The following is a 25,124-nucleotide window of genomic DNA, read 5'->3' on the forward strand; positions in this document are numbered from 1 at the left end:
CAGATATTTCCTCCACGTGGACCAAAAAGCAAGCATAAAAAATCAACCAGAAATATCTTCTCAGCCAATATATATACACGGATCCACAGTTTTCGCTCATCATCAAGCAAGCTTCATCCATGGAGATCTACAGAAGACCTAACCGCAGCGACATTCATCTCTCGAAGGAGGAAGAGGCGAGGATCGAGGGCGAGACGAAGGACTACTTCGATGGATTAGCTCCGAAGCGCCATTCCAAGCCTCAGCGCAGCGAGCCTTCTGCTCGCTACATCGATCCCCTCTCCGATGGGCATGGTGACGGCGTCATCCCGGAGCTCGTCGCTTTTCAGCAGCTTGAACGCGATTCTAAGGTATTAACCGCATGTTTGTCGTTTCTAAGCTCTAACTCAGTATTGATCTATGGCGAAGAACCTTACTAGTCTACCCTTTTCACTTTTCATTTCTCGATCTCTGTTGCAGAAACTGGTTTATGATGGAATCGAAGTGAGGGAAGAGTTCATGGAAACAGAGTACTACAAAGATCTCAACGACATCGACAAGCAGCACCACACTGTAACTTTTTAACACATTCGCTAATGAATTGGTTACATTTTAGTTGTGGAAAATGTTTCCGATTGTTTAATCTCCAATTCTTTATAAAATTTTACTTTTTTTTTTATATAAAATTTAAAAATCGTGATCCTTTTTCTTTTAGACCGAAAACTCGTGTTCAAATTCATAAGGTTAATTATATTTTTTAAATCTCCATGTTCTATTTAAAATTTTTTATACTTACGTAGTAAGGTAAATAGATTCTCAATGCATCCCAATTAACCCATTTAAAAATAAAATTAATTACAGACTCATGGATAGTGAAAATTACAAAAATTAATCATGTCTTAAAAAAAAATTCATTTTTAATCTTTAAAAAAAAAAAAAAACAATTCCAATCACTTAAAAAAATTAATTACACTTTATAATCATTTTATCAGTTTTGATCCTAGAAACTAATTTTATAAATCTGTCATTTTATTTAAATTTTAACTCAACCAATTTTAACTGTTACATTTTCAGTTTAAGTATCTTTTTTTTTAAAAATAATTATAAAATTTAATTAGTTTATTTAAGTGATTATATAATTTAATTAATTTAGTTAAATGGTTAAAAATATTTTTTTTCAAAAAAAATAATTAAAAACGATTACGTGCATTTTTTTCATTAACTTATCCGGTTATAATTGTCTTCTTATTTTTTTAATTGTACCAGACGGGCACCGGATTCATTAAAGCGGAGAACGCAAATGCCAGGGGCTTCAGCCTTGAACCTGACACTGACAACGGCCACCATGCCGCCTCCAAGGGTAACCCGGCAACTAATGACTGGATTCCGGCTGCTAACGACATGGTAAACCAGGAAACTCTCATTATTAGGCTGCAACATGGTAAACCAAAGTTATCAAAATCTTCTTAAATGTTATAAAAATCATTTTGCAGGTCAATTTCGTCTCCGACAAGCCAAGGAGAAGTGACAGTTGAGATGAGAATGAGGCAGTTACACTAGAAGTAGCATCTGGGTTATTTATTGTCCTTTCTTCTTATGTGGACTTGCTAAGGAATCCGTGTTTGCTGTGGAATTGTTTGTGTTTCAGATGTTCTGTACTGTTCAATACTACTTTATGCCTTTGAATAAAGCTTTTGTTTCTGTTTTTCCATTTTCTTACTTTTGGGCCGCGACCCATGGTCCATGGGGCAGTCCTGAGCTCTAGAGCAGCCTACCAGAATGCATGTCATCTATCTGGTATCTTTTTGGCAAACTAAGCTACTAAATAGTATTCCAGTACACAGGTAAAGAGCTTTTCCCCACAGTTCCAGTTTATGAGACTTCATTTCCAGTAGCCACGCTACTGATACAATAAAATTAACTAAGATACAACAGTAGATAAAAATTGAAGTGGCAGGCAAACGGCAAATTGAAAATAACCGCGTTCAAACAGCAAGGAGAAGAAACCTTTACTTGCAGCGGAGACAAGTTCTAGAACGATATAACTGCCATTGGCATCTTCTCTCCTCAGAATTAGAACCTGCAGTTGAAACAGAGGAAATGCAACAATTTGAAAGGAATTGGGAACTTCGCCTTCCTCACCGGGAGCTCCAACTCTCCTTGGGGCACCTAGCTACTTTGCACTTAAAATCTTGAGAATATCACTAATCGTTAAGAGTTCTAAAAAGCTATTTGGAACTGTGGACCTAAATAAGTTCTTAGTCATAACTAATGGTTGATCGGAGGCGAAAGGTTAGACAGTGAATCACTATGATAAACATGTACTAGAGTGAGTAGGCAACAAGAGAGCACACTGTTAGTGCAACTCTTGATCCATCCATCTAATTAACTGAGACACTGATATTAAACCAGCCAGACTCGCACTAGATCGAGCTGTTGGAATGCAGAAAAGAGAGGTTCCTCAGATTACTTTGCCATCCAATGAACAAACTTGCCTGTCAACAGCAATCTAAAAGAAATTAGTCAGTAAAAATTCGTTCAATAATGTTTAAACTGTGTTCACAGGTTAATCAGAACATGGTCTATTTCACACTGAATAAATTGTCTTCTTGGTTTATTCAATTTTGTCACGATTTATTCAATGCTTGTTTATTCAATATATTGAATAATCGTATTGCTGGTTTATTCAATATTTGTTGATAAATCTAAATTGAATAAACCAATAACACTGTTTTTCCAATATATTAAATAAACCATGTTCTTGGTTTACTTAATATTTGTGGTGAATAAATTGAATAAACTAGGTGATACTAAATAAACCAAGAATGATGTTTATTCAATATATTGAATAATTGTGTTATCGATTTATTCAATATTTGTTGGTAAGTCTAAATTGAATAAATTACAGAAATACTAAATAAACCAAGAACACCATTTATTCAATATATCGAATAATCTGTGATTTCGACTTATTTAATTATCATGTTCTCAATTTATTTATTTAATATGAAATAAACCAACTGAGAACACAATTTATTCAAATATTGAATAAATTGTAGAGTCGGGTTTTCTTCATTTTTGAAAACCCAATACCAATTTTATCTCTTAAGATTTATCATATAATGTTTAATTATTGGTAATCTTGATAATACAATGTACACGATTAAAATTTGTTAGCAACCACACAATACCCCTTGCCTTTTTATCATTATTTATCTAAATGTGAGGTCAATAATTTTTTAAAATAAAACTAAACCTTTAAATCTCCTTCTCATAATCCCCATAATCTTCTACGTAACTGGGTGATTACTCAGCAGAACGTAACTTGAGAAAATCTGATGCTTTCCCTTGCTGCCCCAGTCATCTCAACTTATATGCAGGACAAGATCAATGAACAACTTGATCTCATTCTTATCTAGTTTGGGTGGTTTAGGGTGTCACTTTACACATTAGGTTTGATCCATTAGGCTATGGTCCATTACTGTTGCTTAGAATTTTTTCCATTAAATGTCATATGCAAGGCATCCTCAAAGTTGTCATGTACAGCAAGTTCTTAAACAACAACATACAACAACATATCGAGCCTTTATCCCACTATATGGGGTCGGCTACATGAATTCTAGACTTCCATGTATTTCTGTCTTTTGTCATATCTTCATTTAGATCCATGTACAGCAAGTTCTTATTAGGGGTATTTTTATCAAGATGGGTTGACTTGTTAAGCTAGTCATGTGACTCTTCAAAGCATAATTCACGGCATTCAGAAGGGTCTCAACACGCCAATTGGCAAAAGTAAGTTAATCAAGCAGGAATATTACTCTTTTTTGTTCTCCTTCATGTATCAACTGATTTAGGCTATGGATTTAAGTTGATGTACTTATGCTGATTGTAATTTAAGTTCCTCAAACACGTGCTGATTAGGATCACTGTTGTAATGTCTCTTGCTGCTGTTTGTTAAGCGTTACATAGATCCTCAAAGATGAAATTTATTCATTAGGACTGCTGGATATCAATATATTAGACTTCCTAAATTTTTTCTAGACAACCCTTCTCTTCATATCCCTCCGCCTCTGGTCATGCATGCTATAATTTATTTCAGATTTGATGTTTGACAATTCATCAATGACAATCTCTTGTTAGTCAGTTGGCTTATTTGGAGAGAAGGATCAATATGGAATATCTAAGTATAGAATCATGACTTCTATATACATTCAATGATGGCTTCAGTATTTTCAGATTTTTGATTCCCTCATTACCTTTTCAAGGATTGCGCTCTCATCTTTTTGATTTTGTCAATTAGGAAATAAATTGCTTTCATAAGACTGCCATATGCTTAGGAATTTTATGACTTCCATTTCTATCACCATTCATTTCACATACTATTAAACATTTGTGTGTGTGTGGCGGTTGATGATTTTCTTAGAAATAAAATAATAGAAAAAAGACGTATTCAACAAACAAATATTTTTCTCAATACCCAACACCCGAAATTAGTATCACAATCTTTAATCCCATTTGGTGGGATCAACTACATAAATTTCTAGCTTTCCAATTTTTGTCTAGAATCCATGTCGAAAGATCTCACGATTTTTGTGTTAGTTATCGGCTACCTAATACAACCCTCTTCCTTTGCTTGGAAGTGGCTCTCATGACGAATGCCTTCAACACTATAAAATGTTGGGGGTGGAATCACCCAGCACCTGAAAATGACTGCAAATTCTCCTTGTCTTCAGAACAGACAATAACCTCCTTATGACCATTATTAAGCTTAAAGATCCTTAATTTTTATCAATCTCCTTTTCTTTTTAATTTTGGAGCACTTTTACCTTTTGGGATATACTCAAATGACATAAATTTGAAAAAATAAGCCATGAAAAAAGGAATTTCACCAAAGTGCATATCATCAACATCAAAATAGAAGTATCAAAAATAGTAACCTTCTTTCCATAATGATTTTTTCATACTGATAAAATGATGACTGCTTATAGCCATAAAAAAAATCACTCCTAGAATTAAATCCAACGAAAACCAGTTACCACTCCTTTTTAACTTGGAAAAGTATAGAAGTGAAGAAGAAGAATAATGATGCTCCACAAAACACAATTCGGAATAATTATAGAGAATCAGGAAATCAATATTATGGACAAGAAGTTAAGAACGTCAAAGGAACATAATCTTATTTACCAGCAGCAAATGCATGGAAAGTGGAAATAGGAACAACCATCAAGTATCATCCCGTAAAAGCTCTAAAAGAAAAACGAGGCATGATACTAATAAACTCAAAGGTACTTGCAAAATTGAGATGGACAAGACTAGGAAAGGAAATACTTCTTGCAGGGTCTTTAGCGATTACGTATGATGTGCACTTCTCTAACATGCACCATTGGGCTTTACCAGATTAAATATTGTCTAGAAGGCAAATTACTGGCATGACAAATTGCGGAAAAGAGTTTGAGATAATATTGGATAATGAGATGTGCAAAACTAGCTACAACTTGAATTGCATATTTAAACAAGTATGGAACTAAAAAAGAACTCAAAATCTGTTAGTCTTCCTGTGCTACTTGTGGAAACCATACCTGATGAAGAATAAACCACTTGGATTCCAAATAATGCTGAAAGTATAAGCGATCAAATATTGCAAATCTTCAAAAAAGTTGAAGGATTCTGCAATAAGAATATGGAGCTTGTAGTTAATTAAAATTCCTTTACATGTTATCTAGAAATGTAGAGTAGTAACATTTAATATGACAGAAACTAGAAATATCTGTAAAAGAATTGATATAATGGCATGTCAGTGTTGGCTCTTTCATTTATCAACATCAAATTTGTAAAAGTACCAAATTCTTGTTAGTTATTGAAATAATCTGTTGGATAATGAATAACTCTTCCACCGTAAAAATTCTATTGATTAAGAAGATATATATACAACAAACTACATAAATATTCTCCTGAAAAATCTCCTATTTTCTCTCCTATTTTAAAGGGATAAAAACATAACTTTAGACTAATCTAATTTACCGATTTGGATTAGTATATATCTTGGATTTCTTTAGCTGATTCCAAGATTGTTTTTATCTTCTACTCTCCTTTATCGATTAGGATTAGAATACTTTAGCTGTCATCTCTTTGATTACTCTTGATCCTTATCCATCTAGCTCCTCTCTCTCGTCTCTTTCTTCTTCCAACACTTCCCCCTCAAGCTGGAGAATAAATATCCATCATTCCCAGCTTGCCTCTAAGAGCTTCAAATCCTTGTTTTTGCATAGCCTTTGTTAAAATATCTGCTTCTTGGTCTTCAGTAGGGACACAAGTAAGCCTTATGTCTCCTTTCTCTATCTCTTCCTCGACAAAATATCTATCAATTCTTACATGCTTCATTCGATCATGTTGTATTGGATTATTTACTATGCTTATAGCTGATTTGCTGTCCCTATAAAGCAATTTAGGAGAATCCACATGTGTAGAGAGGTCTTTCATTAACCTTTCTATCCAAATCAATTCACAAATACATTGTGCAATGGCCCCGTATTCTACCTCTGCACTGCTACGCGCAACCACTTACTGCTTCTTGCTTCTCTATTTGACCAAGCTCCCCCATAACTTGGTGCAATATCCTAATGTGGACTTGTTGTCCTCAACAGATCTGACCCAATCTGCATCAGCATAACACTTTATTCCTCTTTCTTTGCTCTTCTTGAACATAAGTCCTCTCCCAGGTGTCCTTTTCAGATACCTTAGGATATGGTATGTAGCTTCAACATGCCTTTTTGTTGGAGAATGCATGAACTGACTGATTACACTCACAACATAAGCAATATTTGGCCTTGTGTGAGATAGGTAAATTAACTTACCTACCATACGCTGAAATCTCCCACTATCAACTTTACTATCTTCATTTCCTTCTTTATTCTTCCAATTAGGTTCTAGAGGAGTGCTTGCAAGCTTACACCCGAGCTTGCATGTTTCTCTTAACAAGTCAATGGTGTACTTCCTTTGTGATATGAAGATACATTATTTGTTTCTAGCAACTTCCAAACCTAGGAAATATCTCAGGTCTCCCAGTTCTTTAACTTCAAATGTCTCCCTCAATTGATTCTTCAGATTTTCAATCTCTTGTATGTTATCACCAGTGACGATTATGTCATCCACATAGACTACTAGAAGTCATTTTCCCATCAGCTTCCATCTTTGTAAAAAGAGTGTGATTAGCTTGACCTTGTTTGTATCCAAACTGATTTAAAGTATTACTAAACCTCTTAAACTATGCTCAAGGAGATTGCTTTAGGCCATATAAAGATTTTTTCAGCCTGCATACCTTTCCTTTAGTGTCATCTCTTTCAAAACCGGGTGATCTCCGCATATAAATTTCTTCCTCCAGCTCACCATTTAAGAAGGCATTCTTTATGTCTAATTGATGTAATCTCCAATCCAAGTTGACTGCCAAGGGTAGTAATACTCGAATAGAATTAAGTTTAGCCATAGGTGCAAATGTTTCTTCATAGTCAAGGCCTTGAGTTACAAGCCTTGCTTTGTACCTATCAATACTCTCATCTGATTTATACTTGACGGTAAACACCCATTTGTTGTCTACTGTATTCTTCCCATCTGGCAGCCTCATTATCTCCCAAGTATCATTTTTTTCTAGTGCTTTCATCTCTTCCATGACAGCTGCCTTCCATTTTTCTTCCTTAATGCTTGATAGATGTCTCTAGGAAGATCCATATCATCCAAACAGGCTGTGAAGGACCTGGATTGAGGGGATAATTTTGAGTATCTCAAAAAGTTTGAGATGGGGTGTTTAGTGCATGATCTCACCCCTTTCCTTAGAAGGGTAGGAATATCAAGGTCATACTCTTCATTCTCTCGTTTTTCCTCCCCCCAGCTAGGAGCCTTAGCATCTCTGTTAGCTGCCTCTTCTGGACTTATCCTCGGTTTAGATAAAATGGTTAACTGAGGGTCACGGTGCCTCCTTGAATAAACCATTAAAGGATGTTTACTTTGAACATGATCATTCTCTTGAGTTTTGTTTTCCTTGTTCTCTCCCCCTTGATGGGTTTGGTTAAAGGACATAGGTATTTTACAGCTTTCAAGTGAAGGTTTAGATGGCTCCAAGATTGAGCTGGGTCTAGGCAAGAGAATAGAATAATCTGGAGTGAGCACCATTGGATCCCAATGGTGTTCAGTTTCAGTAATGTTCCTTTGATGGGAATGTTTTTGGAAGAATGGTTGTGTTTCAACAAACAAAACATCACAAGAGACAATGATTTTTTTTTGTAATAGGATTATAGCTTTTGTACCCTTGTTGAGTAGGAGAATAACCCACGAAAATGCACTTGAGTGCCTTAGGATACAATTTAGATTGGATGGATTGATTCTTGTGAACAAAAGCAGTACATCCAAACACTTTAGGAGTAAGAGAGTTTAAGAGTCGAGAATGATGAGGAAAAGATTCAAGAAAGACATTTAGGGAGTTAAACTTTAGAATTTTTTAGGGAAGCTAGTTGATGAGATATGCAAATGTAAGTATAGCTTCTCCCTAATAGGAATTTGGGACTGAATGGGTAAACATGAGTGCCTTAGTTGTTTCAAGAAGATGTCGATTCTTTCTTTCAGCTATCCTGTTTTGTTGGGGGCTATAGGAACATGAGCTTTGGTGAATGATACCGTGCTCTATTAAGTACTGATTAAACTCATTCGAGAAGTATTCTCGATCATTATCAGTCCTTAAAACTTGAATTGATGTTTGGAAGACATTGTGCACCATTTGATAAAACTTCTTGAACACAAAATAGGTTTCAGATTTGTCTTTCATTAAGAAAACCCAACTATTTCTTGTATGGTCATCAAAAAAGTGATCAACTATCGACTATTAGTGAGATTTGGGATTCTAGATGGTCCCCAAATGTCACTTTGAATTAAATGAAAGGGATGAAGAATAAACACGAATAGGATGAGGGCATTTGGTTTGCTTTGCAAGAATGCAATCTTCACAAGTAAAGTCTTTATTGCTTGAAAGAAAAGGATACAAGATTCTAAGATACTCAAAACTAGGATGTCAATTGAAATGGAAAGATTATGTTAATAGCAGCTATCGATTGATCCAAAGGATTTATCTATCTATCCTTGCCTTCCTCTTTGATCCTTGCCATATGTGCTTGACGGTCCCCCATAATTAAAGAATTGGCACATGCATAAGTTGAAACATTCCCTCATGTTCACCTTCTATGATCATTCTCTCATTTTTGTTGATAGCGTTTTGTGATTAAAAAAAAATTATATGTTCAATATGCTAAATATTGCATTCATAAATTATGTCTCTGACTTGGTTAGTGTATAGACTAATCATGAGCCAATGCCTATTGGCGTAGTCACTATTTCCATAGTTCATTATTCTAAATATAAGATCCATAATTGCTCATATATATATATATATGTAGAAATAGAAGTATTTCTTGAATATAGAATATTCTTTGTATATCTTAGATTCTATGTATATTCTTATTTCCTTTTTTATTATTTTCCTTTTGTATTATTCTTTTACTCTATAAAGAGAAAAGGGAAATCATTGTATTATTCTAAGAAATAGAGAATTATATTTTCTCAATCTTGTTTAGATGGTATCAGAGCTAAAATTAGGATTAAATCACAGCCATTCAACTGTGAAACCCTAATTTCCTCATTTCCTCTGCTATACCCTAAAAGCACCGCCATCCTTCACTGGCCATCCCGACCGCTGTTGCATCTTCAGGCGTCGTTGTTCTCCAGTAGGGTTCCCACCTCTGGAATGGTCATGATCCCCTAGCCTCTCGCGAAGGTCAGCTTTCATCAGTTGCACCTGTCGCGATCCTTGGTTGCGAAGGTTGGTGTTGCCTCGCTCTCCAGAGCCGCCCCTACTCGTCGTTCGTGCTGCTTCTCCATCACGCATCGAAGGTTCGCACCTGTTGCTGTCGCGAAGGTTGGCTCTGCATCGCACACCAGAGCCGCCTCCTTCGTTCTTGCTGCTTCGTTCGTGCTTCGCTCGTGCCGTTTGTGCTGCTGTTCGTGCTGGACCTTTATTGTTCAGATTGGGCAACTGAGTACCCAGATCCAAGTATCTAGATCCGTGGGTCTCTGCTAGGGTGTCCAGATCTGTACAGATCCAGATCCAACTGCCAGTGGGTCCTTGCTTCTGCTGCCCTGATCCATTTATTCAACCATCATGACTAACTCTGCATCTTCAGTCACTCCGACCCAGCAATCGCAGTCTTCTCAAGACCAATTTCGCATTCCCCGAAACTCCTCCGACTCACATCCGGTACAGATTATGACCATTTGTCTCAATGGTACCAATTTCCTGTGTTGGTCGCAATCTGTTCGTATGTACATTCGAGGTCGGGGAAAGATTGGCTATTTGACTGGCACCACATTAGCCCCAGACAGTAAAGACCCATTGTATGACATTTGGGATGCCGAGAAGTCAATAGTGATGACGTGGCTTGTTAACTCCATGAAGGAAGAGATAAGTTCGAACTATATGTGCTTCTCTACAACAAAAGAACTATGGGATGAAGTCACTGCCATGTATTCCGATTTGGGGAATCAATCCCAAATCTATGAGCTCAACTTGAAACTTGGTGAGATTCGACAAGGTAGTGATACTGTCACCATATATTTTAATTCTTTAAAGCGCATTTGGCAGGACTTGAATCTCTTTAATACATATGAGTGGAAAAACACAGAAGATCGCAAATATTATCAGAAAATGGTCGATGTTAACCGAGTATTTAAGTTTCTCGCTGGACTCAATGTTGAGTATGATGAAGTTCGAGGGAGGATCGTCGGTAGAAATCCACTCCTGTCTCTTAGTGAAGCCTTCTCTGAAGTTTGGCGTGAAGAAAGCTGAAGACTGGTTATGTTGGGCAAGAAAAAGAGTGGAGAAAGTGGGCTATCTGAAAATATGGCGCTTGTGACTGCTGATGCTAATGCTGGTGGACGGCATATTGCGAGTCAACGAAAGGCGAAAGAAAAACCTCGTGTTTAGTGTGATCATTGCAATAAACCACGCCATACTCGGGAGACCTGTTGGGTGCTTCATGGCAAGCCAGCCAATTGGAAGTCTAGATCGAAGCGATCCTAACCTACTGCTCATGAAGCTGATGCAGGACCATTCAACAAAGAGCAACTTGATCAACTTCTGCGACTGCTAAAGCCTAATATGTCCCCTGGTACACCCAATTGTTCTTTGGCCTATTCAGGTAGAAACTCTTTTGCCCTATCTAGCTCTTTTCAGTCTGTTCCATGGATCATTGATTTAGGAGCATCTGATCATATGACTGGTTTATCGCATCTGTTCAACTTGTATATTCCTTGTTCTGGTAGTGAAAAAATAAGAATAGCCGATGGTAGTCCTTCACCTATTGCAGGTAAAGGTCTCATTAAACTTTTTAACAATATTGTTCTTCAATCAGTACTCTATGTTCCTAAACTTGCCTGCAATCTTCTTTCTGTTAGTAAACTCTCCAAAGATTCTAACTGTCGTGTTATCTTTTTTGATTCCTATTGCATTTTTCAGGCCCAAAACTCGGGGAAGACGATTGGCAGTGCTAGAGAAATAAACGGTTTCTACTATTTAGATAGGGATGTCTTGCGTAATAAAAAAGCTCACGAGCTGAGTGGTATTAGTTCTACTTCTGTTTCTAATCAAATAATGCAATGACATCTTAGGCTAGGCCATCCTAATTTTCCTTACTTGAAACATTTATTTCCTACGTTGTTTAAAGGAGTGGATCTTTCTATGTTTCAATGTGAGAGTTGTCATTTATCCAAAGATCATCATATTAAATTTCTTTCAAAACCCTATTATCCTTCAAAACCATTATATTTAATACATAGTGATGTTTGGGGCCCTTCTAAGGTCTCCACTTTGTCTGGCAAAAAGTGGTTTGTTACTTTTATTAATGATCATACTCAAATTTGTTGGGTTTACTTGCAAAGAAATCCGATGTGCCTAGAGCTTTCAAGGATTTTTCCATCTGATTGAAGCTCAATTTAACACAAAAATCTGTATTCTTCGATCTGATAATGGCACTGAATATTTTAATGAATCTTTAGGGGTTTTATTAAAAGAAAAAGGAATTTTACATCAATCCACTTGCCGTGAAACTCCCCAACAAAATGGTATTGCTGAACGGAAAAATCGACATCTACTCGAGGTTGCCAGGGCCATCATGTTTTCTATGAATGTTCCTAAATACCTCTGGGGTGATGCAATTTTAACAACTTCCTATCTCATCAATCGTATGCCCACTCGTGTTATACAGTTTCAAACCCCCTTACACTTTTTAAAACAACTCTTCCCTCTCTGTTGTATATATTCTGAGTTACCCTTAAAAGTTTTTGGATGCACTTGTTTTGTTTATGTTCCTAAAATATTTCGTTCCAAATTAGATCCCACAGCTGAAAAATGTGTCTTTCTGGGCTATGCACCAAATAAAAAAGGGTACAAATGCTTTAATCCTGTTACCAAAAAAACTTATATTAGTATGGATGTGTCTTTCCTCGAAACTCAACCCTACTTTCCCAAAAATCATCTTCAAGGGGAGCATATTGAGAAAGAAGATAATTTTTTGAATTCTAATGTTGACGAGGATAGTTACTTAAAACTCTATGATCCTCGTCCTACCATGATTGGTGCTCCCCTCCACTCTGATAAACAACTCAAGGATATAAATGTTCCAAATATTGTGGAACAGGGTGTGTCTGGTTCATAGGTGCTTAGCGTGATGGGATTGGAACTAAGGGGAGAATTACCACAAACGGATCAAAATATTCCAAAACCGAAGCTTCAGTTTTATACTAGAAGACAAACCCTGAAGAATACTATCAATTCGAATATTCCTCTAACAATTGAACAATCGACGTCTTCGAGTGATGGGCTTTTTGATAGTTCTTCTTCTTCTCATGGTAACTCTAAACTCACTCCTCCAGATTATTCTTCATTTGATTTGTCTGGTCTTGATGTCCCTATTGCTACTAGGAAAAGAGTGAGATCTTGTACCAAACACCCAATTGCTAAATACCTGTCATACAAAAAATTGTCCAATCATCACAAGGCCTTTCTTTCAAATATTTCTAACCTGCATGTCCCAAGAACAATTCAAGATGCCCTTAGTGACCCAGATTGGAAGTTAGTAGTCCAGGAGGAAATGAGTGCTCTTAGCAAGAATGGAACTTGGGAGATTGTGAACAAATCAGAAGGCAAGACAACAGTAGGTTGTAAGTGGGTATTTACTATAAAATGTAAGGCAGATGGGAGCATTGAAAGATACAAAGCAAGATTGGTTGCTAAGGGTTTCACCCAAACATATGGCATCGACTATCAAGAAACATTTGCTCCAGTAGCTAAAATAAACTCCATTCGAGTTCTCCTCTCCCTTGCAGTGAATCTTGATTGGCCACTCCACCAATTTGATGTTAAGAATGCCTTCCTAAATGGTAATTTAGAAGAAGAAGTGTTTATGGATCTTCCACCAGGGTTTGAAAAGAGCCTCGGTACAACCAAGGTATGTCGTTTAAAAAAAACATTGTATGGTCTAAAACAGTCTCCGAGAGCGTGGTTTGAAAGATTTGGAAAGGCAGTAAAAAGCTATGGTTATATTCAAAGCCAAGCAGACCACACACTATTCTTCAAGCACGCCAATGACGGTAAGAAAGCAATCTTAATTGTCTATGTGGATGATATAATAATGATTGGTGATGACAAGGGAGAGATTGAAGAGCTTAAGAGGACATTAGCTCACGAGTTCGAAATCAAGGACTTGGGTCCTCTAAAGTACTTTCTTGGGATGGAATTTGCAAGATCTAAGGAGGGGATCTTTGTCAACCAACGTAAGTATATTCTTGATTTACTCAATGAAACAAGAATGCTTGGGTGTAAGGTTGCTGAAACTCCCATTGAACCCAACTTAAAACTTCAACCTGCCGAGGCCAAGAATGTGGTAGAAAGGGAGAAATATCAAAGACTTGTGGGTAGACTTATCTATTTATCCCATACTCGACCAGACATAGCCTTTGCTGTAAGTGTTGTAAGTCAATTTATGCACTCACCTGGTTCACAACATTTTGAATCTACCTACAGAATTCTGCGGTACCTAAAGGGAACCCCTGGGAAATGTCTACTTTTTAGAAAACGTGGACATCTTCATGTAGAGGCTTATACAGATGCGGACTAGGCAGGCAGTATAACTGACCGAAGATCTACATCAGGTTACTGCACTTTTGTGGGAGGTAATCTTGTTACTTGGAGGAGTAAGAAACAAAATGTGGTGGCCAGAAGCAGTGCTGAAGCTAAATTTCGTGCAGTTGCCCATGGTATTTGTGAGGTCATGTGGATAAAGAGGTTTCTATCAGACTTGAGGGTCTCCACTTCCCTTCCAGCTAAAGTTTACTGTGATAATAAAGCTGCAATCTCTATTGCTCATAATCCAGTTCTCCATGACAGGACGAAACATGTAGAGGTGGATAAACACTTTATTAAGGAAAAAATTGATAATGGAGTAATTTGCATGCCCTACATTCCAATAGTTGACCAAGTGGCTGACATTCTTACAAAAGGAGTACATAGAACTTAGTTTGAGAAACTTGTGAACAAGCTTGCCATGGAAGATATCTTCAAGCCAGCTTGAGGGGGAGTGTAGAAATAGAAGTATTTATTGAATATAAAATATTCTTTATATATCTTAGATTCTATGTATATTCCTATTTCCTTTTTTGTTATTTTCCTTTTGTATTATTCTCTTACTCTATAAAGAGAAAAGGGAAATCATTGCATTATTCTAAGAAATAAAGAATTATATTTTCTCAATCTTGTTTAGAATATATATATGGCTACTTAAAATTCTTAGTACAAGTATAACAAAGAGTAAATTACACTTGGCTTTGCTGTTAATTTGTTGTGTAAATTAACCATTCCTCATTTTGAACTCTCTTTCTCTCTCACACACACGCACACTCACATACACATACACATACACATACACATACACTGTCACACTCTTGTACAACAAGGTTTGGTGATGGCAGAAGTTTCGACCATCATCGAATTGATGGGTTGCTGAGGTCGTCAATGGGGTTCTTTGAGACCCCTGGTCAAGAACTTGGTTAAATGGGAGATCTACTCCAGGAGAAACCATAAGAACAAAGATTGTCACAACTAAATCTCGCACTTTAGTTAATTGGGCAGGTCTTGGGTATACTACTTGGCCCCATGAACCCAAGAGGCACCTTTAACCCATGGGTGAGGATCAGTGATGTTACAAGTGGTATCAAAGCCAACTCATAACCACTACCGAATGAGGGTCAACAAGGAAAGTGTTTAATATTGACTTGGGTTAGATTCAGATTTGGGATTTCTAACTTGACAAGGCACTCGAAATTAAAAAAAAGGGAGTTTATCACTACCCAATACCACTTTAGTAGTCTACTATTAGAGGTTTTAGATAGATTACTTGGTCCCATGAACTCGAGAGTCATCCTCACCTAACACTTTTGTGGGTAACAACTTGTGGTGATAGAAAGATGATATTGACAAGGCTTATCTTCTCATAACACTTTTATTAATAAAATCTAACAAGAAAGAAAATGAATATTCCAGAACACCCCATATTAAGAACTCGTGCATCTTTACATAAAGCACTTATAATTGAAAACTAATGCTAAAATGCCTCTTTTTTTATTACTTGTTGCGTCTTACAACTTAAATCTTTGCCTTTTGCTTTTAAAAATTATTCATTAGCTAGGTCATTTTTTGTAGGGCTTGCACTTGATGCTTACCATTTTTGGCCTAGTCATATTGATAGGAAATTTGATTAATTTTAATGTTGATACTAGGAAATTGATTTTTTTTAACTTTTATTTTTTAGTAGATCTAAGGGCAAGCCTTGGTAGCAACGATAAGGTTGCTCCTTTATAACTGGCCATAGATTCGAGTTATGAAAACAAAATCTTCACAAAGTACTGGCAAGGTACGTATAGAAGTGACCCAGTCCTAGACCTTGCAAAATAACAAGCCTTGGGCATTGGGACGCCCTTCAATTTTTGGTAGATTTGTTCAGACAATTGTAACATGATTTTTTTTCTTTTGTGGTTGAAATTCAGCCTATAAATGGGCATTAGTGATGTGATTAAAAGAGACAGTTGATTTAGCATTAAATTAATTCTCCTCTTCTTCTCTCCCCCCCCCGATTCTCGGGTCTCCTTGTCCTTTTCTACTTCTTCCTCTTCTCCCCCTTCCCAATATTTCTTGTTCCTTCTCTCAAATATCTTTTCTTCTCCAATTTTCTGCAGTCCATCTTTTGTTTTATATCAACTTTGATATCAAAGCAAGTAGGCATTGATGATAGTGCTTGACCACTAGTTACACATGTCTATGGCAGGCAACAACAAAAGACCATCCAACTAATTTCCTCACACCTAGGTGATTGAGCAATGAGAGTCTACAAAGCTTTAGGTTGAGTGTTTCTCTTGAAAAGAGAGCTGATCCCCTGATCATACAGGACTGAAAATGAGCAGATATAGCCTACAAAAGAGAGGGAACAAACCTTACAAACAACTTGTCTTACCCTTACAAGTACGTAAAGAGTGGCTAGAGGGAGGGGTAAATGTGTCAAAGGACACCAAATCAAAGGGGAGCAATCAAATCTCTCTTAATTTTGGAGCCCCCTTTTGCACAAAGCAAGTGGTCCCCTACCATTTTTGGCTTGTTCTTGCCAGCTTACAATTTGTTCATCTTAGTTTGTACATGTCCTCTCTTTTTTAGCATGCCTTGCACAAATTTGGATGCTAATTGGGTTCGGTGGTGCACAACTAGGGGGTTTGATTGAGAGGTCTAAACAATTTTGAACCCACTTGAAAGTTGAAATATTTAACAATGACAACATCTAGATGTCCATAGTGTAAGGTGCAGATGTTTGAGTGAAGATAGAGAGTCTCAAATGCCCTTGCAAGAAGTTTTAGACATCTAAGATTAGTGCCTTAGACATTTGAACATAGGTAGAAAAAAACTTGAGTGAAGCTAGAAAGTCTCAAATGCCATTGCAAGAAGTTTCAAACATCTAAGATTAGTGCCTTAGACAATTGAACATGGGTAGCGAAAAACTTGAGCGAAGCTAGAGAGTCTCAAATGCCCTTGCAAGAAGTTTCAAACATCTAAGATTAATGCCTTAGACATTTGAACATAGGTAGCGAAAAACTTGAATTTTTGTAGTGTAATTCAGACATTTGTCGCAAAAATTTAGATGTCTTAATAATTCCAGTGTCTTTCTTGATTTAATTGAATTAAAATCCCATAATCCCATTTAGGACATTTCAATTTTAGGGATGAAGCTACGGGTTGTTGCATGAAATCTTTAAGTGTTGAATTTTAGACTAATTTAAGCATATACAACCTATCTATTGTTTGGCCCTTTCTAATGAGCTGACATTAGGGAGCTCATATCTTGTTCACCACCATAGCTTTACATCCTAGTTGAGAAACATTGTTTCCATTGTGACTTGGTTGTCTGAAGGAAACAAACAACCTTAAAATACTATTGCATAATCTAAAGGTCATTGAACCTCAACAATTTGAGTATTATTGATTTTCTTCCCTTTCATTTGTAACGCCTATTGGTGTCCTAGAATTGCATTCTCAAAGTCCTACAAAATAATATGCATCTTGGCTTTTTTAGCATCTAAGAATTGTTCACACTTTTATTGCTATAAATTTTTTTTTGTCTCCAACCAATAGCTCTACTCTCTGCTTAAACAATGAAATAATGAATTGCTTGTTGGCCATTGATGCTTTTCTCTTCTCTTGTTCTTCATTGGATGGTTCAAATGGACTTTGTTGTTCTTTCTCAACCAAAATAGAATCCCTTGCCCACATTTCCAAAAATGATGAATATTTAGTCCAAGAGGGCTACAAGTACAAAAATTATGATAATTCTTAAATTGCAGGACTTAATGATTTGGGTGTGATGCCTTGTGACGCAATGGAATTTTGGGATCCTTAATAAGTTCTCAAATCTAAACAAGAGCAAAGAGATTGAATTCCGTTTCCTTTCAAGTTAACAATAATAAATGCTTTATGATAGAGTAATGCAGAGATATTTAGGTTCAAACATGTCATTCAATCACATTTTCCCAACTAAGAAATAAATATAATTAACCAATATTAAGATGACAATTTTTTTCATATAAGAAATAAAATAGCACCTGCTTCCTATTTAATAGTTGCTGGGGAATATTTTCCAAATTTGGGTTTTCCTAGTTTTGTTTAGGATATAATTTTCTTATAAATTGGATAGAGCTAATTGTTGATCTAGAATTCATGTAATCAACCCCATTCATTAGGATTAAGGCTTGTGATAGTTGTTTTGGATTTTCCTACTTTGGTTATTAAGAGTATACTTTTGGATATGGTTGCATTTGGGATGAGATTTAGTAACAAAATGGAATTGAATGAACTATAAATGGGTGGAATGGAAATGAAGGAAATGGAATTAAAGATTCTTTCTCTTTGTTCGGGAGAAGATAGAATGAAAAGTAATGGAATTGGAATAATAGATAGGTGAGTCTCATTTCCATCCAATCTCTCCTCTAATTTGGAGAGCAAAAATGCTCATTTTGGAGGAGATTGGATGGAAAAGGGCTCCATACAATCTCTCCCCATCACATACCATTCCATCCAATTCCATTACTTCAAACCCTCACAATCATCAACTTCTCCATGAAGATTATACCTACAAAAAGTTACATAAAAATTTATCCTAGCAAAGAAATTGTGGTAGGAAATATTATTGTTAGAACTATATTGTTGGCACTCTTTCAAATAACTTAAAAGTTTTACAATAAGTCGTTAATTAACATGGTATAGGCCTCCATTTCGAAGGGATTCTAGGTTCAAGATTTATTTCATGTGTTTGCCTCTAGCACTAACATGCGATTTGTCTATTAGTCTACCTATATAATCTGTCCACATGCAACTGCAAAATTGCAAGCGAGGATGGTGTTAAGAGGCTTGATATACATTGTTGGGCACATTTCCTAATAGCTTTTAAGTTTTTCAGGATAATCGATAACTCTACTATTATATAAGCCACAACAACACCAACTAGAACCTTTGAACCATTACAAACTATATGCTGAACTTTATCAAAGACGGAGAGTCTATTACATTGGTTATTTCTATTTGTCCCATTCAAGTTGGTACAAGAGCACTAAGCTATTATACACATTTCAAGGATGGAAATTCATGCAAAGAGTAGTAAACAAAATAATGTCATGTTTCCATGTTATATAGGCTGGTTTCTCAATAACAAATATTTGATGGAACACGATCATATCAATATCTTCATTCATTGCCATCTCATGAAAATTTTCCATATAAAGATGGTGTTGGAATTATTTCTTCATTCCATCATTTGCATGTTGCATCAAGAAGGGTATCTAACATAAAATGTTACCACATTGTTCTTTTGTATGGATTTGTATTGTCAATTGACATTATGAATGCCCTGCCACCAACCCTAACTTGCTTAGGACAAGGTCTAGTTGATGATGAGTAGTAAACAAAATACCAACATCTCCAACATAAGTTCTATTCTATCAAGTGTGCAACGGGAAAGAATTTGGGATTCAGAAATACCAGCAATCATTATTCTCACTGCCTCCTTTATGATATATTTATTACTAAAGTGACAAAGTCCTTGGCTAGAAATCAAATCACTCCCCTTCTTAAGTATATATAGAGCATGTCCCCATCATCTAACTGTAACTTTTGTTGTTTTAAGGTAAATATAGTATTCAAAGTAAGCCACAATTGTGCCACATCTACAATAATTCCTTATCCTAAATGTCTAACCTATTACTGTGCATTACTGTATTTGAAAAAGCTAGACATTGAGTGTCTTTGATACAAGAGGCACCTTACTTTGTGAGAGCTAGGGGAGGGTCATATTTGTAAGTAGCCTTCCTCTTGGATTTTCACAAAGAGGCTGCTTCTACAACTCAATCAATAACCTTCCAATCACAAAGGACCAACCTTATTGTTGCTACCAAGGGTCACCTTCTAAATAAAGCTAGCCAACACTAAACAAAATTGGCATATCACAAAAACCCAACTTAAGCTATGATCCTTCAACCATCAATTGCTTTGGCTAGATATAGCTAAATGACACCTGTTAACCAATGGCAAATTACAAATACAAATACTAGCTCCTGCAAAGGGCCCATTGAGCAATCAACTTTATCATTGTTCTGGATAAAGTCACCTATTTTATCTGCTACACCCTTGTCCAACAATAAAATTTATCATTATATAAAATTGCCTGTATAAGAACTCCTGCAAGCTCACTTTAATCAACATAAGAGCATTAGTTATAAAAGCCATAGACTGAAAATAAAATGTATCAGGGAATACGAAAGCAACAAAGTCCTCACGCCCATAGATTCTTTTTGTTCTTGACTGGTTGCTAGTGGAGAACAAGCCCACACTACAAATGGAAATATCTCACTTGCTTTGGGTCTCCAGATCTGGTTGAACTGCAAGCAAACATTTTTATGATTAGTGCTCACTGCTCAACAAAAAATTAGAAGTTTACAGAATTTTTTAAGTTGGTTTTTAGATGAAAAGACCAAAAGAGATCATTTTTAACAGAAAACAATGGTTCATCCTAAAGAGTATTTAGCATAAATTATCAAAAGCATAAAGGTCATTTCATAAGTCATGACAAAATTAAATCATAAACAAACACTATGGTTTGCATGTGATTTGCAACATGATCAGTCTGTCTTGCTGATTATAAGGCAATTCTTTCGTGAATGATTGCTTACGTAGCATACGTAAGTGCTATAACATCATTTATGTAGAATATACAATCTGCTAATCTCAATATATTTTCCCAATTTCTACCAATTTTAACATATTTTGGCTTTCCTTCCGCATGTATTGCGTATCACTATGGTCCCTTACCCAAGAGTGCAACCTGAAATTACTTCTAAAAAATTCAATAGGACTAAATGATATCCATAAGACATCAATCTCCAATATACTACCAATGCGGGATTGAGCAATGAAGAACTCTATTTGTTTAGATCATGAAGCCCCCACCAAGCCACAGATCTTGTGTCATTTTAGTTCTAGCCTACAGTCGTCTGTCAACAAAGACATCATCCTGAGCTCTGCCCACAGGACTGGATTTGGATTGGCTCTGGTTCCTCTCTGGAAAAATGCCAGCTAAAATTGACTTTTAAGACTTCTAAAACAAATACTAAGAATGAGTCATAGCATAGTGTTTTCTGCAACTTTTCACAGATCGAAGTGAGGAAAACAGATGAAGACTTGTTTGACACCATAAGGCATTTAGAGATCTCAGATTTAAAACAGTACATTGTAACTTGAAATGTAAGCTGAGTTGAGACATAAAGATAACCAGGACATTAAATGTAATTGAATTAGTTATAGTGAAAAAATGTATATATCTTGGAGTTTAGGTTATAGTACTATTTCAGATATGAGGTTAGAGAAAGATTTTGTGTTTTTCTGCACGGTTTGATCAAAGCCATCAGTTGAGATGTCATTTTTTCCCCTAATTTATTTCCCTAAGGGATAAAGGCTTGATAGGTTGTTGTTGTGTATTTCATTGTCTCCAGTTCATATTACACATCATTGAAAGACTAAGATGATACTCAACGCATCTGTGTGTAATACCATACTCAAAGTCAAGTTATTGGATGCTCTATAACCCACAGAGATAGAAAGCTTAGAAGAGTTAGGACAGTTAGAATGTATTCCCCACTAGTTAGATCACATAGAAAGCATTAGAACTGAAGTTACAAGCACTTAACACAGATCACAATAATGAACTAGTCAAGATAGTGCATGCATTAAACAATAAAAAAAGAAAGAAAAATAAGCATGCACATGAATTGAATATATTTATGTCAGTCATATCATTCCCTTATCTGATGCTGATTATAAAAAGTTTCTACTGTTTCAGGCAGCCAGGAACCTTCATCTTCTCTTGCTGCTACAGCTCATGCTAGTAATGCTATTGCTTGAGTTTCTCAGTCTACTTCTCTTGGGCCATGGATCCTTGATTTCGGTGCTCTAATCATATATCTAATAGTAGCTTTCTTTTTACTAATATTACATATTCTGATTCTCTTCCTGCTATTTGTCAAGATAAATTGAATTGAATACAAACTACAATCAAACTATCAATCACACATGAACAAAAAATTTTATGTAAAAAACCCAAATCAAGAAAAAACTATTGAGCAGAAAAAATAAAATATCACTAAGCAAATACTTGCTAGTACAAAAGTGAGATTACCACACCCAAAATATCACCAAGCAAATATTGCTACAACAAAAGTGATATAATTGCAACTAATTTCAGAGCATTACACACCTATTTATAGATCTAAAATTATCTATAGATGTACACCGGAAATCATATCTTGACCAAAAGATGATTCATGAGGATATTCTTCCAAATGAGGTAAATCTCAATCTAAATCGAATTTGACAACATCCTAATCGCAGTCAAATTCGAAGTCATAATCACTATCAAATTAGGAGTCCCAATCTCAGTCAAATTTGAACTCCGAGTCACACTTATTACAAGCTTCACCTTGACATAAAATTCAAATATGGAATTATTCATAATTCTTTCTTCCAACAAAATTATGGAGAATTAATCTCTTGATAAATACCAACCAAAACTGCATCACGGGAAATACCACACAAAATTTACTGTAGTGGATATCTTCAGTTGCACTTAAAGTATAGCCAACAAGATTAGCCTCACTATATTTTTACTGATTTTAATGACTCCACATTCACCAATGTAAATTCACCTTGATAACTCCACCTTCATCTAAATCCATCCATCCAAAATTGCACGTAATTTAACTTGCCATAGTAAGAATCAAATATTTCGATCTAATAATAGAATATCATACTTCAAGATAGCCATTACGAAGATCAAATAACCCCAAATAATGCCAAACGATTGATAAACAAAATCCGAATAGAAGACAAACAATAATACCAAAATCTTGGCAAAAACAGATCTAGATCTAGGCTATTAGATCTGGAATGGACTAATAGGTCGGGTCGTATCTAGGCCAGATCTGAGCAAAAGGCATATCTGAAGTGAGTCAAGCTTGGTGGGTTGGATCTAAACCAGATCTAGGCAAGATCTGGGTTGGCTAAAACAGCCAACAATGGAAGGGCACCAATTGATGGCATCTTGCAACAACGAACGGCGAGGGTGAGGCAGTTGGAAGAGGATGCAGGCGAACGGCCGCAGTGGTCGATGAAGGATGAGGGCCAACCGATGATGGATTAAAGGAGGAAAAATGACAATGGTGGTAATGGCAGCTAGGCAACCTGTGTTCTGGTTGAAAGATGATAAAGATGTGCAGATCCAACGTCTAAGATTTGTCAAACGTTGATAGTTCGATTCAATGGCTCTGATACCACTTTGTTACAAAATCGAATTGAAAACAAACCACGATCAAACCATCAATCACACACACAAACATATAATTTTATGTGGAAAACCCAAATCGAGAAAAACCACGAGTAGAAAAAATAAAATATCACTAAGCAAATAATTGCTAGTACAAAAGTGATATTGCCACACCCAAAATATCACTAAGCAAATATTGGTACAACAAAATTGATATAATTGCAACCAATTCCAAAGTATTGGACACCTATTTACAGACCTAAATTCATCTATAGATATACATAGGAAATCATATTCTGATCAGAAGATGGTTCATGAGAATATTCCTCCAACTGAGATAAATCTCAATCAAAATCGAATTTGACAACATTCTAATCACAATCAAATTTAAAGTTATAATCACTGTCAAATTAGGAGTTCCAATCTCAATCAAATTTGAATTTTGGGTCACAATTATAACACTAGTCCTAACTACAGATTTTTTTGAAGATAGAATGGAAAGGGAGGGAGAAATAGAAAGAAATGAGGGAGAAACTGACACAGTAATAGGGGGAAACAAAAAGAAACAAGGGAGAAATAGATAGAAAGTAGGGAGAAACAGACAGAATAACAGGGGGAAGCAAAGAATTGAGGGGAAAGCTAGAATTTTGATATTCCTTACTTCTCATATGATATCCTCAGCATTATGGGTTATAGCTTCATATAAAGCTATCCAACAGTTATTTACAAAGGTTACAATAGTTACCACTTCCACTTCCACTACCACACCTAACTACTCCCACCACATAACTGTAAACAATTGAAATAAAGATAATAACTTCCTAATTCATCTAGGTTGTGACATTCCCTCCTCCCTTAAAATATTTCTTGTCCCCAAGAAGTCAGTAAGTGGCCACTCATTCTTCATCCAATCCCTACATCTTTTTCTTCTACCATCCCTTCATCCACTTCAATTTCTTAAATTTCTTGCATATCAAGAAAAAGGGGCTAACATTCATGAGTTTCCATTATTGCCCAAGTCGATACACTCTAGGCAAAACTTTCGACCATCCTCTAGGGTAACATATTTGGTTTCCCTTGGTTCCATTTGCTCATACCTACAACAAGAACGAGTACCATCAAATTCATGAAAAGGGCAATACCTCTAGACCCAAATAGGATGCTCTCTATATTCAATTAACCTAACAACATTTATTGGTAAAAAATGCTTGCACATGTCACATTTTGGGTGATAGCGCTCCTTGTAGCAAAACTTATGATAAGGATCAGTCCCAGACATAGAAAACTCATAATCGCAAATTGGTTGATTGTAGGCATGGCATCTGAAACATTCTAGATGCCAAACTACACCCATGCAATTCAAGCTTTCATAACCAATCTAAGTGTTACAACTCGTGCATATCTTGAACCTTGTTAACTTCTAGCTTTCTTGTATAGCTTTGGCCAGTTGTTCATCTTCTTTTAATGGAAACTCATTATCATCCAGAATTTATTCATCTTTCTCCTTTGACAAAAAAATCCTCTAACAAGTTGACTTGTGAAGTTTTATGAACCACATCATTACTTAGCAGGAGTGGATCTCCAACTGTCATAGGGACTAATCTTTTTTTTTTTTTGAATAATTAGATCAGAATATTCCTTAGAAAG

At 36.0% G+C, this 25,124-nt stretch overlaps 2 protein-coding genes across 6 annotated transcripts in view; one reads left to right on the forward strand and one right to left on the reverse strand.

Annotated features, from left to right (window-relative positions):
* Window positions 1-85: 85 nt before the first annotated feature.
* Window positions 86-1,690, forward strand: LOC127806513 (uncharacterized). Its single transcript, XM_052343867.1, has 4 exons — window positions 86-350; window positions 460-552; window positions 1,246-1,383; window positions 1,473-1,690. Exons 1-4 carry the CDS (start codon window positions 120-122, stop codon window positions 1,512-1,514), a joined length of 504 nt encoding a protein of 167 aa, XP_052199827.1. The 5' UTR covers window positions 86-119; the 3' UTR covers window positions 1,515-1,690.
* Window positions 1,281-25,124, reverse strand: part of LOC127806482 (uncharacterized) — a 28,118-nt gene continuing 4,274 nt past the window's right edge. For 4 of the 5 annotated variants that reach the window (XM_052343849.1, XM_052343840.1, XM_052343857.1 and 1 more), the window contains exons 9-10: window positions 20,440-20,541; window positions 1,281-5,646 (exon numbers count right to left, since the gene is read on the reverse strand). In XM_052343849.1, coding sequence (XP_052199809.1) covers window positions 20,510-20,541 — 32 coding nt within the window. In that variant the 3' untranslated portion in view covers window positions 1,281-5,646; window positions 20,440-20,509. Of the gene's footprint in view, window positions 5,647-20,419; window positions 20,542-25,124 lie in introns of all 5 variants that reach the window. The other variant, XM_052343832.1, reaches the window with a different exon arrangement.

This window comes from Diospyros lotus, chromosome 1 (genome assembly GCF_014633365.1).
Source record: "Diospyros lotus cultivar Yz01 chromosome 1, ASM1463336v1, whole genome shotgun sequence".
Lineage (NCBI taxonomy): Eukaryota > Viridiplantae > Streptophyta > Magnoliopsida > Ericales > Ebenaceae > Diospyros > Diospyros lotus.